Source organism: Eurytemora carolleeae, unplaced genomic scaffold, assembly GCF_000591075.1.
Source record: "Eurytemora carolleeae unplaced genomic scaffold, Eaff_2.0 scaffold266, whole genome shotgun sequence".
Taxonomy (NCBI): domain Eukaryota; kingdom Metazoa; phylum Arthropoda; class Copepoda; order Calanoida; family Temoridae; genus Eurytemora; species Eurytemora carolleeae.
The window spans coordinates 14,200-28,615 of NW_019396291.1; the positions used below are offsets into that span (position 1 = coordinate 14,200).

The 14,416-nt window shown below is 31.9% G+C and overlaps 2 protein-coding genes across 2 annotated transcripts in view; one reads left to right on the forward strand and one right to left on the reverse strand.

Annotated features, from left to right (window-relative positions):
• The window catches only part of LOC111700288 (transcription factor LBX1), a 15,081-nt gene extending 2,690 nt beyond the window's left edge, over positions 1-12,391 (forward strand). Inside the window, exons 3-6 of the mRNA XM_023471158.1 lie at positions 1,663-1,859; positions 2,867-2,980; positions 9,963-10,096; positions 11,004-12,391. Of these exons, the coding sequence (XP_023326926.1) occupies positions 1,663-1,859; positions 2,867-2,980; positions 9,963-10,096; positions 11,004-11,145 (587 nt within the window). The 3' untranslated portion in view covers positions 11,146-12,391. The remainder of the gene's footprint in view (positions 1-1,662; positions 1,860-2,866; positions 2,981-9,962; positions 10,097-11,003) is intronic.
• On the reverse strand, positions 4,623-8,485 carry LOC111700286 (uncharacterized). Its single transcript, XM_023471157.1, has 8 exons — positions 8,353-8,485; positions 7,644-7,800; positions 7,102-7,222; positions 6,112-7,004; positions 5,996-6,043; positions 5,729-5,779; positions 4,889-4,958; positions 4,623-4,816 (listed from the first exon to the last, which is right to left on the reverse strand). The coding sequence occupies exons 1-8, from the start codon at positions 8,413-8,415 to the stop codon at positions 4,690-4,692; spliced, it is 1,530 nt and encodes a 509-aa protein (XP_023326925.1). The 5' UTR covers positions 8,416-8,485; the 3' UTR covers positions 4,623-4,689.
• Positions 12,392-14,416: the final 2,025 nt, after the last annotated feature.

The following is a 14,416-nucleotide window of genomic DNA, read 5'->3' on the forward strand; positions in this document are numbered from 1 at the left end:
TCGAAAGAAAAACATCTACAGGGTGTTTTTTAAATTCTATTATTCATGATTCTGTTATAGCACAGGCTATATCATAATGTATTACATTTATTAAAAAATTAAGATTTTCTACACAAATGAAAGTTTGGTATATAGCAAAAAAATTGTGATTTCTTTATCATATTTTCAAAATGGCCTCCGTTCTCTTTGGCCCGCAAACTGGTTCTGGAGCGGAAGTTGTCTGCTGCTCTGAGCAGTGTAGGGTTTCCAAATTTTTGTTCAATCTCTTTTGCGAAAAGCTCGTTCAGCCAATGAAAATGTGAACAAAAACTAAAATTGTCGTTCATTTTCGCGAAAATTTTGGTTAAAATTTTTTCTCAACAATCCCTCAAAATTTTCGCAAAATTCGTTTAAAATTTTCGCGAAATTCGTTCGAAATTCGAAATTGGTTGAAAAAATGCCTTCAGTCAGAATTGATAGGTCAAATAGCCCTTTTACTGAAGAGGAGAAAATCTGGATTATTCTAGAATATGGAAAACTTCGAAATAAGGTTCACCGAGCCTTTAGTTTATGCAGTTATTGCTCAACCTGCTACTGCTGAAGAGCTTAAAATGATTGTGGAAAAGTTTGCTGTTTCCCTGCAGCCTGCAGAAATCATAAAGTGTGTCAGTCACATAAGAGATCGCGCCAGAGCCTGTATATCAGTAAATGGAGCATGGTTACGAGTCACAGCTACACTAACTTAGAAAAGTTCATGTGAATAGCGGTTTTACTAAAAACGTAAATGTCTCGATCTAGTTTAACTAATAGTATATTTATTGCAAGCTTATCAGGTTGTTTTACTTAAAGTATAAGCAAATCAAAAATATCAGTTGTAGAGAAACACCCTGTATTTTAGTTACCTCATTATTAGTTACCAAAATGTAAGTTACCAAAATGTTAGTTACTAAATAATTAGTTACCAAAAATCCACCCATTTTAAATATTTCTATTTCTATTCGATATCACGTTTACAACATTATGTTGTAAAGGAATGAATTTTAAAAATTTTGTTTTTTTTCTACTGAAATTTAATTATCATGCAGTAAAATTTAATTATCATGTACAAGTTCATCATAATTATATTTTTAGAGCCAAAAAATGTGCATCTAACAACCAACTCAAATTTTCATGGGGTAATATCAGAATTTTGACAATTACCATCTTCAAAAAAAAGTTTATTGATAAAATAACCGTGCAATTTTGAAATTTGTGTATCTTGGGGATAAAAAGTGCAAAGTTTAACGAAACAGTTTGCAAAATACGAAAGAAAATGTTCGCGAACTTTCGCATTGAACATTTTTATTCGCAGAGGACATTTTTAAGGAAAAAGAGGACATTTTTTTAGGAAAAAGAGGACATTTTTTTAGGAAAAAGAGGACATATTTTAGGAAAAAGTGGACATATATTAGGAAAAAGTGGACATATTTTAGGAAAAAACTTGAATTTAGATAAAGGGTTTCCAGGACAGGCAAATTTGGTGTTTACTTCTGCTTCTAAATTAAAGTCTTTTAGACACTTCATAACTTAACAGTAAACAATATTTAAAAACAAAATTCTTAAATAAAGGATAAAATAGACTGTCTCGCTCTTTTGTCGCCCCCAATTAAAGGTTTTAAAATTTTTTAAATAATCTTTTTTTAGATTCTGGACGAAAAAGAAAAGATAAAGAGGGGAAAGAAGAGAGAAGGGAGAGAGAAGATGAGGAGAGGAAGAAAATTAGAACAACATTTACTGGGAAGCAAATATTTGAATTGGAACAAACTTTTGAGACGAAGAAATATTTGTCATCTTCTGAACGATCAGAGATGGCAGCACAGCTTAATGTCACACAACAGCAAGTAAGGAGGCATTTCTGAACTATAAACATACAGGGTGTCCCTATAAATAAGGGAGTTTAGTGAGGACTTCGTGACAACAGTACAGTATAGTTCGCAATCCAACAAATAAACAAAGAAATTCCTTCATTAAAGTTTTCCTTGTGTGTTTTATATATACTAAATCAACAAATATTATTGGGACATCTTAATTACGTCTTTATCTTTGCAACCCATTGTTGTAGACCTAAAATATTTCAAACTATGGAATTCTGTTATCAAAGGTTTGCACCAATCGAGCTTCTATAAATTACAATGAGCCTTTGATAAACAACAAGGGTCTTTGAAAATATACATAGTGCGTCTGATGAATAAAAAGTTATTTAATTTTATTCAATATGAGAAGTCTCTGTTAAATATGAGAGACTTCAAATCAATTTGGGATCCGATGAAAAGCAGGGTTTGAGAGAGGTCACCAATAAGTGTTTTCCAATATATGAAACATGAAGTTTTAACAACTGTTTAATTTGTTGAATTTAAAATTTTTAATTTTAATCAGGAGGTCATTGATAAAATATGTGTGGCATGGCCCGTGTACTAGAATCTCCCTAGTTGATTTGGTGTACTGTATCTCTTTGCTTTATTTAGTCCGTATGTGTTCTGTACAGCTTGCTCTAGCTGATTAAAAGTCAGCCGGGTACTTGAAATAATGGGAGGTTTACGATTAAAGGGAGTGTTTGCGAAAATTGAAAGGGGTTAAGGCTAACGTCGAATTGATGGTGATCGCTATAAATCTTACTTCTATCTGTTGCGCCTAAAGAGAAAATGGGTAAATATGACTCATACCGGTAAGATTATTAGCGATCACCATCGAATTTGATTTGACGTTAGCCTATATCCCCTTTCATTTTTCGCGAACACTCACTTTTAAGTCTCCAATGAAAAGCAAAACGCCATCAATGAAAAGGAAGGAGGTACATTTGATAATGGTGATTGTTTTATGCACTCTAATTTAAATATAATTTTTTTAGGTAAAGATTTGGTTTCAAAACCGACGCACTAAATGGAAAAAGATTGAGAATATAACAAATGCTGAAGCAGCATTTATCATGAAGAACAAAAACTACAAACCCTCCAAACTTAAGGTACACTTTTTGTAGTTTAAAACATCTTATTTTGTATGTCTTAAAGGGACTGTAAAGGAAAAATGAAAGGGGGTATAGGCTGAAACCTGCAGAATCTCAAGAGTTGATTGAGACATATAAGAGTTTTAACTGATGTTCCCGTTTCAAGAAATTGATATAAAACAGTGTCAAAATTATACCAAAACGTATAAATGTAAGATTTGTATAAGATTCGTAGTATTAAACAGATCATATTCAACAAATACGCAACCAATCTGAAAACAAGAATATCCTAGAGGAGCCTGAGAAACTCAAATTTGCTCCTATTATTATTTGAATTTAATAATTTTTCATTTTTAATAGATACAATTTATAATATTATTTATGCATTCGGAGAATGTCATCAGAACTCCAACCAATGGTAGTGCAGTATTATTGACACATGTCTCCGTTTGTATGATATGACCAGGTGACCAGTATACTGAAATGCTATTGGAGGAAGTTTTCTTACATATATACGTTTGGGTATAATTTCGACGCAGTTTTATGTCAATTTCTCTAGACAGGAACATCAGATATATATCTTATAGGTATCGTAAACTCCAGAGATTCTCAGGTTTCAGCCTTTACCCCCTTTCATTCTTCCTTTACAGTCCCTTTAAAGGCACTGAGGAAATAAACTCAAGTGACCCTCCATTTAAAAAATAATATGTTCAACTCATAAACCTTTAGACCACTATTTGAGTACTAGCTTGGAAACCCTGCTTTGCCTGGAGAATTCATTATAACAGTCAACCCACTCTATTAGAGCATTCCTGTTGTCCTATCAAGTTTTCTTAATTACTTTACTTAACGATTTAAAAAAACCTTTTTTATTTTAAAACAGTTTAAATTCTGGCAATTTCTTTCACAGTTCTCTGCAGCCTAAATTTGCATTGTATCATTATCAATCAATTTTCATCCTTGATTAGAAAAGGTTCAAGGGATCCCGTTGTTAATCAGCGATGTTGTTTAATAGAAATGCATCTACATGTAAGATTGAATCATATAAGAATAAGAAATAAAAAGTTCTTTTGATATTTTTCAAATGTTAGCAGTACCAGGAGTACCAGCACAGAGTGGATCCCAATGCATTTTGTTCACTTTAGAAATACGTTATCGGGTTTTAGATGTATTCTAATTTATATTCAGTATTCTGCCTTTCCCACTATTAAAACAAAAAGTAGATTACCATTGCATAGCTGAGACACTGTGGGTCTGTCCTAGGAGCGGGGGAAAGCAGGCAGCCATGAGCCACCACTATTTCCCCTTCAGTGCCACATATTAGCTTTTTGACTGAGTATTGCATCTTGAAATATCACAAAGTTGGTTAATGAGTAATTTTAAGATGGATTTAGTATAATGAGTCAGTAATTGAATAATCATTAGACTTTGTGATATTTTAAGATGCAATACTCAGTCAAATTTGTCAAAAATTTCATTGTAAAACAGTTTAAGATTAATTGAATTAATCTTAAGTAGAATTGAAAAAGTCTTAATCTGTATGCCCTTGTCTGTTCTTGCGATCTTGTATATTCAAATGATTGATGCAAAAATCCTGAAAAGGCAAGCAAGTTCTAAGAAATAATCTCTGTCCATTTAATCCGGATTTTTTAATTTAAAATTTAAAATTGATAATTTTATTCTATTATATAAATTCTTTATTCCTCTTTGTTATGGAGAACAGCAGTTTAAACAGGAGACGTAGTAGTAGACTCATTTGCATGCTTCTCCCTGCTAGCTGGTTCCCCTGACCAACAGAGATCTTTAGAACTACCTCCAACTGCACTCATTATCCAACTAGACAGCTTCTTCAGTCTAAACTAATATATCATTTAATCTAAATTAAAATGCTGAAAATTGTAATGGTGTTTTATCATAATTTTACACCTTGCGTAATGTGTTGGGTTGTTTAGTCCTCCACATTTTCCCAGTACGCCTCTGCCCCCACTCACAGCTCCTATGATAAATGACAAATCAAAAATCTATATGATTAAGCTATTTGCTCCTTTATATATGTTATGAAATGGAAAATACTATTTCTAATTTTAAAAATATTTTTAAAAACTTTAAATAGTATTGGATGTTATCGAAGGCATGATATAATTCTTTTAAAGTTGATTTTCAAATTTCAATCTTTAAGATGCATCATAATTCTTTTGTGGGGTGGCGTGGAGAGTGTGTGACACCAGTTCTCGTTAGATCACTGAAGTTAAGCACACTTGTCCACAGCTAGTAACTGGATTGGTGTCCAGGCTGGTGTTCACGGGTTCGATTCCCGTACTCCACACAAACCTGTGGTTTCAAAAACATCTGAAGCCGACATCTGGTTTAGCAGTTATGACCACCTGACGGATGTAGGAGAAACCCTCTTCTCAGAATGAATGAAGCGTGGATGGATGAATGTGCTGCCAGATTACAACCCCTGGTAGATCAATATAAAAACCCAGACAACACCAAACTTTCGCAATAGAAAAAATTCCGAGATTTGATCGTAACAACCCGATCATGTCCTGGGGACAAAAAAATCTCTTATAAAAAAATAATTCTTTCAAATTACAGTTATCCCATTCGCCCCTTTTTTGCCAATATGATCATAATCTCTTTTAGTTTTAGACTTTACAATTTCTATCACTACCAAAGTTAGCCATATTAAATATGTAACTCCTGCAGTATTTATTATTCTCATAATAAAATTTTCTTGGTTGGCTTGTTTATAAAACTATTTACCTAAGACTATAAATTTTCCTGATTTTTCATCTTTGACAAAAACAGGTCCACCTAATATAAGACTTTTACAAATATTTATTCAATAACTTAATTAACTTAAAAATTTCTTTTTTACTTTAGCTATACATATATTTAACTGAAGCTGATTAATTTAATCATTCTGCTGTGTTAAAACAAAATTCCCATGCCCACATATTTTTTAGGTTTGGTAACGCTTAATTTGAAGCAATTTAGTTGTAGTACTTGAACACAAAAACTACCACCTACCAGAATCACCATTGCAAGTTCCCGCAGAGGTTACATAAGATTTCTTGGCTAGAAAAAGAAAAAAGTAATAAACTGATATCAGCTTTAATATGTTACACTATTATTACTGCTTTTACCTGTATCAGTCTTTTCAATTTTATTATTGTCAGATATTGTGTATGTTTTTTCCTCCTGAGATTTTTGAAATCCAATACAGAGAATTTCAGGCTGAATCTTAACCACACTTCCATATAAAGAACTTTCCAAAAATTCATTGCAGAGTTTATCACTGAGAACATCCACATGTCTAACTTCACGTAGCACATTGGCATCAGGTTCAATTTGTTTAGTTTCATTGAGAAAACAATCCTTACTGCAGAATCCCCAAGTATCTGTGGTAGTAAGTTCTCCCATTGTTGAGGCATCATCTATAACAGGACACCATCCCTTGGAGCCTTCTGAAATGGACTTGTTTCTGTAGCAGAAGGTTTCATTTTTATTTAAACTAATCAAGGTTATCTTGGTCAAATTCTTATTATCAAAATCTAATAGCTTGTCAGGGTTTTTGGTGAAAAATTTAGAACATTCAGGTTCCTGAGGAGGTTTCTCCTCCTTTTTACAGGGCACTTCAGCACAGTAGAGATCATTTGCTGGTCCTAGATCATCTGTTTTACATGGTTCCCTGTAGTATTTTCCAAATCCAGCTAGCACTACATTTTCAGAATTATTAAACCCAGGCCCTATACCAGAATCCTTGAAATCTTCTGAAGGAAGACAAGCAACTTCCTTTTGGGATGGTTTTGATAATCGAACAAGTGTGATATCAATCCCTCCAAATTCTCCATATGTTCCTCCTCCCCTATAGCTGTTCTTGTGACGAATGAAATATTCAATGGGAATTTTCTCTCCCTTCTCAAGGTCTACCTTCTTATTCACATCATCAACGCCAAGGTAGGCAAGGGGTTGCTTCACAGGAAATATCTTATAGTCCCCATTATTAAATTGTTCACACTTCATTTCATGACCTTTCCTAAACAAGAGAAAAGAGTTTAAGAACTTCTTTAAATTAATCTTATTTCTTGTCAAAGATTGCTGTTCAAATATTTGGGTTGTTGACCACTTGGTACCTGTTAACATGAACTGTTCCATTAGCAGTTTGCTCCACACATTTAGTCAAGTTCTTAGTATCTACTAGAGCAAGTATACAGTGTGCTGCACTTACCACCCAATCCTTTGCTATCAGAGATCCTACAACAGTTATCAAGATATATGAGAAGCAGTCCTGAGTTAGATTGCTCAGGATTGATTCTGAGGTACAAATTCAATTGATAACTGGGAAATTAAGATAGGGAATGAGACTCAATTTTGTTATAAAAATTCTGTTGGTTTAAACCGAAAACATATATGGGATCTACATGGAACATTGAACATTGAACCAAAGAACAATTGCCTACAAGCTTGGTGATTTGTTAATAGTCCAAAATCCAATCTTCTGATCTCTTGCTGCAATGTACGAGAAAATAGGAGTTGTAATTCTCAATTATCTAAGTAATGTTATTTTTTGTGACTTATTCTAACTTTGCCACTTTTTAGAATCACTAAATGTAATATCTATCTCATATTTAAGTTTATGATTTTAATTTTACCATCATGCTTTTAATCAATTGACCTGTACACGATGTAAAATCCTTCTTGTTCTTGGGTAAAGTAGAATACCCGACTAGGAATGGATAGTTAGAGGTCTGTGCTCTTGAAGCCCCCACTAGGCGCATACCCTGATCACTCTTAATCTCATGGACAGCATTATCATCATATTCATAATCAGCCTAAATTATGTCCTTGACAACCTCTAACTAATAATCAGATATTATAAAAACAGGTATATGTAGCTCTTGAATATGATTAACAAACACTGTAAAAGAAATTACAGGTTTTGATGTGGGTATAAGAATTATAAAATTATAAAATTATAAAAACTTTGCGGATATATACTTTGTTTGAAGATTTGAAAAACCTCTGCAAATCATAATCAGTTGGCATAAAAATGCAATTTGTTAAAAAGTAGCTCTTGGACCATAGATATATTCATGTAAATAATCTTAATAAATGGGCAAAACCTAATAAATAAGTTGTTATAGCATGCAGTCTTGTTTCAATTAAAAAATAACAAATGGACCTTTGTCAACTTTTTACTGAAATGACATCTATATCAGATAAAAAAGATATAATGAGTTAGTTAAAAATCTTTAGAAACAGGCTTCTTACCCAGCAAAAAAGCTATTCTAAATTGAATTTGTGTATCTTTTTCATGTGAAAAAATTAATCTTAAATGAATTTTATAAAGAAGAGAAAAGTTAAACAATTATCTATATAAAAACCTTATTAGAATTAATTGTTTGTGCAATAACACAGAAAAATAACACCACCAAAGATTGTTTCATTTTCACTTGATTCACTTTTAAAATCTTGGTGTATTACATCTTTACTTTCTTCTTCATACATGGCAGTATGAAATATGAGAAGTTTCACATTTAAGAAGAAAATTACCTTTTAAATTAATCTCAATATTTTAATTGAAATCTAAACGATAAAGTTGCCAATTGACAGACATATTAAAGGCAAGATTGTAAAAAATACAGAAGGGGTCTAGGATGAATTATATTTAAATTGAATAATGATTAACTCCTCTTACTGAAGATCTAAATGAAAAGATTAAAAATGTTTTGAATTGTTTGCTGATTCAAAAAAGTTAATTGTTCGAGTGCTATTTGTATTGAACCCCAAATATAAAAATCTAATTTAATTCTGGTTTAAGGAACTATTGCTCTAATTTCAAAATAATCCTTCATTTGCATAGTTATATGCATGCCAATTTTGTTTTAACCAAAGAGAATAGAATTTATATTAGAGTAGAATTTAGACAATCCTTCGGTTTGAATTTTTTCAGTCCCTTTCAGCCTGAAAGGGAGTTGAAAGTGTACAAATCATGTAAATGTTCACAAATTATATGCAGTAGAGTACATTAATACAGTATGTTCCCTAGACTATCCATTTCAATTTCGAATTTTTAAGCTGTACTTTATAAAATGAGGTGAATAAAAAACATCATTTAATTTGTAGTTATAACGGAAAATCATCGTTTGTAAAGTGAAACGCATATCGTCTATGTAAAATTATCATTGTTCAATTATGAAACCAGCCTATTTAATAATTTGGTTTTCTTTCAATATTAATTTTAGATTTTCTATAAAATGATATTCCAGGGCCTAAAAGGTCATATAGCACAAATATGTGAAGTACATCTGCAGTACAACAAAATGACCGTTTTACACTTTTTTCTAGTAAATTCCACTCTAATATTTATTCTATTCTCTTTGGTTTTAACCATCTATCAGATTGAAAAGGAGTAAGACATCTTTGTTTTAGATTTAAATTCATAAATCTGCATAATTATACAACAAGTTATCAATGTCCAGACAGTAAAAAGGTATATCTCGAGTATGTTTGCTAGAAAAATCCTTTATGAAAACTGAATTGCGCATTCATTGGGGAGGGTAAGGTGTCCACGAATAACCAATTTTTGAAAATAGATGCACTTGGTAGCTTTTCCATTGCTTTGTGTACTGGGAGCAATAATTTAAATTATTAGCTCAATATCTCTAAAACTATATACTATAATAGTTTGAAAAAGCCCTGCATACGAATGCTTAAGAACAACTAATTTATTAATCCTTGTGTTGTGCAAAAAACATGTCAGAGTCATACTGCGTAAACTATAAAAATTAATAATAAATAATAATCCTCTTCTACAAGCTAAGTTAAAAAAGGCCCTAAAAACTAAATTTTTTTCTAACTTTCTTAACCTGTTCTTTAAACTTTGGAGGCGATTATCAAATTAAATTTAAAATTTCAGGAATTACTCACAGTATGCAGTGTAATGGGAAAAGTTACAAGCAAAGTATATATAAATTTTGATGTGGTATTTCAGGTTGAAAGCTTCCATGATTCTGATTACCGAGGATATGACCCAAGAATAGGATTACCAAGCACTGGTGAAACCACATGCCCTACTTATCCGGAGGAAGACATGCATCTTATACAAACATCTTCCAACCATTCCAGGTAAAGTTTTATGAATAATTAATTTGGTAAAAGCCGGTACATTTGGAACAGTGTAGGTAGGGACATTCCAACTTTTTCAAGCCATTTCGTTAACCGTTAAAGTTCCAACTGTTTTTAGAATAAAATCTCAGGTAGCTGTTAGTTTTAGAGGGTAAGAACAAAACTTTGTTTTGTTAATGGTATTTTCTGTTATTTTTAAAAGTTACCGTTAGTTAATGGTCTAAATTTTACTAATGGAAAATGTTCAACTATTATTACAGAATTAACAGTCTACTACAGTTTTAACGGCATTAACGTTGTGAAGCACTGAAAAAAAAAATTTATAACATCAACACATGTAAAAAAAATTTCATTTTTTTAAGTTATATGCAATATTAAACAAAAAAAATTCACCATTTTAAAAAAACGTTTCGCTTTTTTAAAATTGTTATTTTTTTTTAACAAGAACAACTAATCTGTTTTGTTAGCATTTTAAAAATTAATGGCGTTCACTGTTAGTTAGTGGACTCTTTCGTTTATTTTTGAAAACCTCCATTTACGGCCCTGCTGGGATTTTTTAATTAAATAGAAAGACCAATACCAGTAATTGCTCCCCTATTCGTTATTAACAGAATAGGGTGTCAAAATAAACATTCGAAGTGAGTGACTTGATTTGTTACTCATTTCCCATGTTTATTGAGACACCCTGCATAAATTTCACTAGAGATCATTTATTTGACGCACTGTTCCGGTTTGCCTTATATGATCTATTTATTTATTTGACGCACTGCACTATTCCGGTTTGCCTTCACAGGTCTATTATTGTTCTGTACAGCTTGCTTTGGCTTAATTATAGTCGGCTTTGAACTTCAAATGAACCGGTGCTTAGCGCTTACAGTGCCTATATTACCAAGCATATTATTCTCAGGGAGACGTTTGAAGAATCAGGAGGTTCAGCTGAGTTTCGGGGGTCTTTTGACTCTGTAGATTCCAGCCATTTCCAGCAGAGCTTTGACGACGAGATGGAAGAGAAGGTTCTAGTTATAGATCAAGAAAAACATGAAATCTAAATGCCATTCTGAGTGCACACAGTCAGGAACTTATGATTTGAAGGCACAAGATAAAATAATTTCTAAATATCCTCAGTACAATCGTTGCACTATCCAAACCAGTACAAGGATTTACCAGACTAGTGCAAATCATACTGCTTACACATTTACTGGTACCAGCCTGTCTAGTGTACCCAGTCTGTATTTGACCCAGCGTGTTGCATGCACCTAATGTATATATTTGAAATCTGGAGTTACGCGAATTGCGTTGTATTTGAGCTACGGAATCAAAATAATATGCGTTTTGGCAACTTACGCAATGTGGATGGCAATGAGTAAGCTGGTAAAATCAATATGTTCTGTCATTGGTTAAAATTTTAGTTTTAAACTAATGAGAGGTCGGAAAAATTTTAAATCTGGCCAATCAGAAGCTAGTTGTTGAAATTAATCCTTCCTACTGAACTCCACCTAATTTTAAAGTTCCTGACTGTCGACTGAGCATTTAGGGGCATTTTAAAAGGTTGTGTACTGAAGTTTAGGACACAGTACAGAAGACTGTAAAAATAACATGTTTTGATTCAACAGTTGTGCTAAAATGGTCTTAATAATAAGGAAAATTTGACAAGGAGTCAGAAGACTGTATAATTTAATGTTTCTAAATTGCAGATTATGCTTCACATTTGTTTTGCACAAAATACGTAAAAAAACTTTTTTACCATGCACAGTAATTAATGAAGATCGTGCACAGGATTTGTAATGGGGAGGAGGTTTCGCCCCCCCCCCTCATATGTGCTCGCTCTTCAAGTCAGCTATTCCATCCTGAATGTTTATGTACACTATACAGCTAGTCTAAAACTATGTACCGTTCTGTATTAAATACAAATCCGAAGAAGAAGGAACCAGGAATTACATAAAAAAATCTTTTTGTAAAATTTTTTTACGGAACAAAATTTAGTTTTATTAAATTTAGTTGGAATTTATTTTCGTTCCTCTGTTCATCTTCACATATAGCTTTTAATGTTTAATTCAGTACTGAAGTCAGAATTTTTGTGTTTTGAATCTTGGGATGAAGCTTAGATCTCCATCTTTTGAATTAATTTGATTCCTCTTTGATATCTAGTGATGTGATCATTAATATAATCTAACTGAGGGATCAAGCATTCATCCTTAAATTCAAAAGTACTCACGTTGAAAATCTTGATCATATGTTTAAAAATTTCTGACCTTTGAACATAATTGTTTTACTGTTTACTGTTTACTGTTTACTGTTTACAGTTTACTGTTAACTGTTTATGCCCTAAATAAACAAAAAGAAGTAAATTGTATACAGTTTTAAAACTGTTTCTATTTAATAAATTTGTGAGTCTCAAAAATAAATGTTGTCAAAAAGAACTCAAAATGGAGAAACTTAACTGTAAAGGAGAGGGTTATATTTACAATAATATATTGTATTAGTATTAACTATATGTATAATAAATAACTGTTGATTTGTTAGTGGATTTTTTTTTATGGGGGTTAAAGGGACTTTTGATGTAATTTAAAATGACCTTTATTTACAGATTGTCATGTGAATTGCGGATTTACATAGGAGACAATTGCAAGAAAAGTGTTCCATATTCAAGACAATTGAAAGAAAAGTGTTCCATAGTCAAGACCTGCGCCATTCTTTTCATAAAGTTACTCAAATATATGTTTATAAAGGGCACAGTGTCAATCAGAAATGCCACTCTTTTTAAAAATGGTCACTTTAAATATTTTATCTACAATCCCTCATTTGTGGCACGGAAGGGGAAATAGTGGTGGCTCATGGCCGCCTGTCTTCCCCCGCTCATCAGAGAACTTTAGAATTGGATACCTTTTATTCCGATTGCTTAACCTGTATATCCACTGTGGACACTTTTGATTTTTGCTTAATTTGCTATTTTTCTCATTTTTTCTGATCAATAACAGTTCTGTTATTGATTGCGATCCAAAATTTCAAATTTTCTCGCCTTCTGATTGGCTGTTCGGGTTTCTCAAAACGCCCCTCTGTTTGGTTGAATTATAAACACTTTTCTGGATACAAAATAAAGATTAAATTAATTTTGAGATTAATAAAAAGATGAGATCATGCATTGATGTCAATATCCACAATTCTAAAGTTTTCAGTTCAGCATATAAATCAATACAAAATCATTTATTGAGATGATGATTTAATACAGAGGCTGACATAACTTATTTTTTTTAACATTTATTTTTAAATTAAATGTTTTTTACACAAAATTTGAAAAACAGCAGTTAATTTTTCTCTAAATGTTGTATCTTCTTTTTAGCTGATCATACATTTGTTTTCTGTTCCTTTCTTTTAGATCTACGCATTCTAATCCCTTGTAGACAAGAGAAAAATACCTTTTGACACATATTTCTGCTTTTCTTTCTCTCTAATATTACGCATATTACTATTTGTTTTCCATACAGAGATGTCAAATTTCTCTGACAAGTTATGTTGAGGAATGATGATGTAGCTTTTTCATCCAGCTGTTGCTCATGCTTATTATATATATTCTTACAGGTTGGAAAATAAAAGTCACTGCTAAGCTGGGTTTGAAATTTCTTAGGATCCATTGTCAGAATTTCGCATTAATAATGACAAATGAGATAAGAAAGGTTAGGCAAGGAGTGGATATTTTCGACAAAAGAATTCTTAATTCTTGTAAGTTCATCTAGGACAGTACTTCAGAATAAAGCCTTGTCTACAGTAATCTTTTCCTTGCAGCAGAGATTAAACTAGTATCATAGTGGTACACAACCTAGCTGACATAAATTATAAAACAGTATCTTGTACACTAAAATACAGAGTGGCATAGATCTGTGATTTTATATATATGCTGACCCTGTAGTTTACGTTATAACTTTAAATCATCTATTATGTAATTTGTTGAAGTTTGCAATAAAGTTTGCAATTCTAAAAAAATGGAAACACGATTGTTGCCATAAGTTAGTTTTTACTTTGGTTCCTACATAATTTTTGGACCATTTTTGGGTATATTATTTAATATTTCTTCAGTCAGGGTCAACATTTGACATAGCGTAAGAAGAGCAAATGTTTAAAATGAACAATTTTCTCTTCTTTTACTATGCCAAAATTTTAACTCTAAAAGAAAACATTTATTTTATTTATTATTTTCTCATTTTTACCAATCTAAAAATATTTACTTAACTTATAAACATTTTTTAAGTTTCCGAAAAATGAATGAAAACAAATTTAAATATCTAAATAGCAACAGGGAGGGGGGGGGGGCCAAGGATTGAC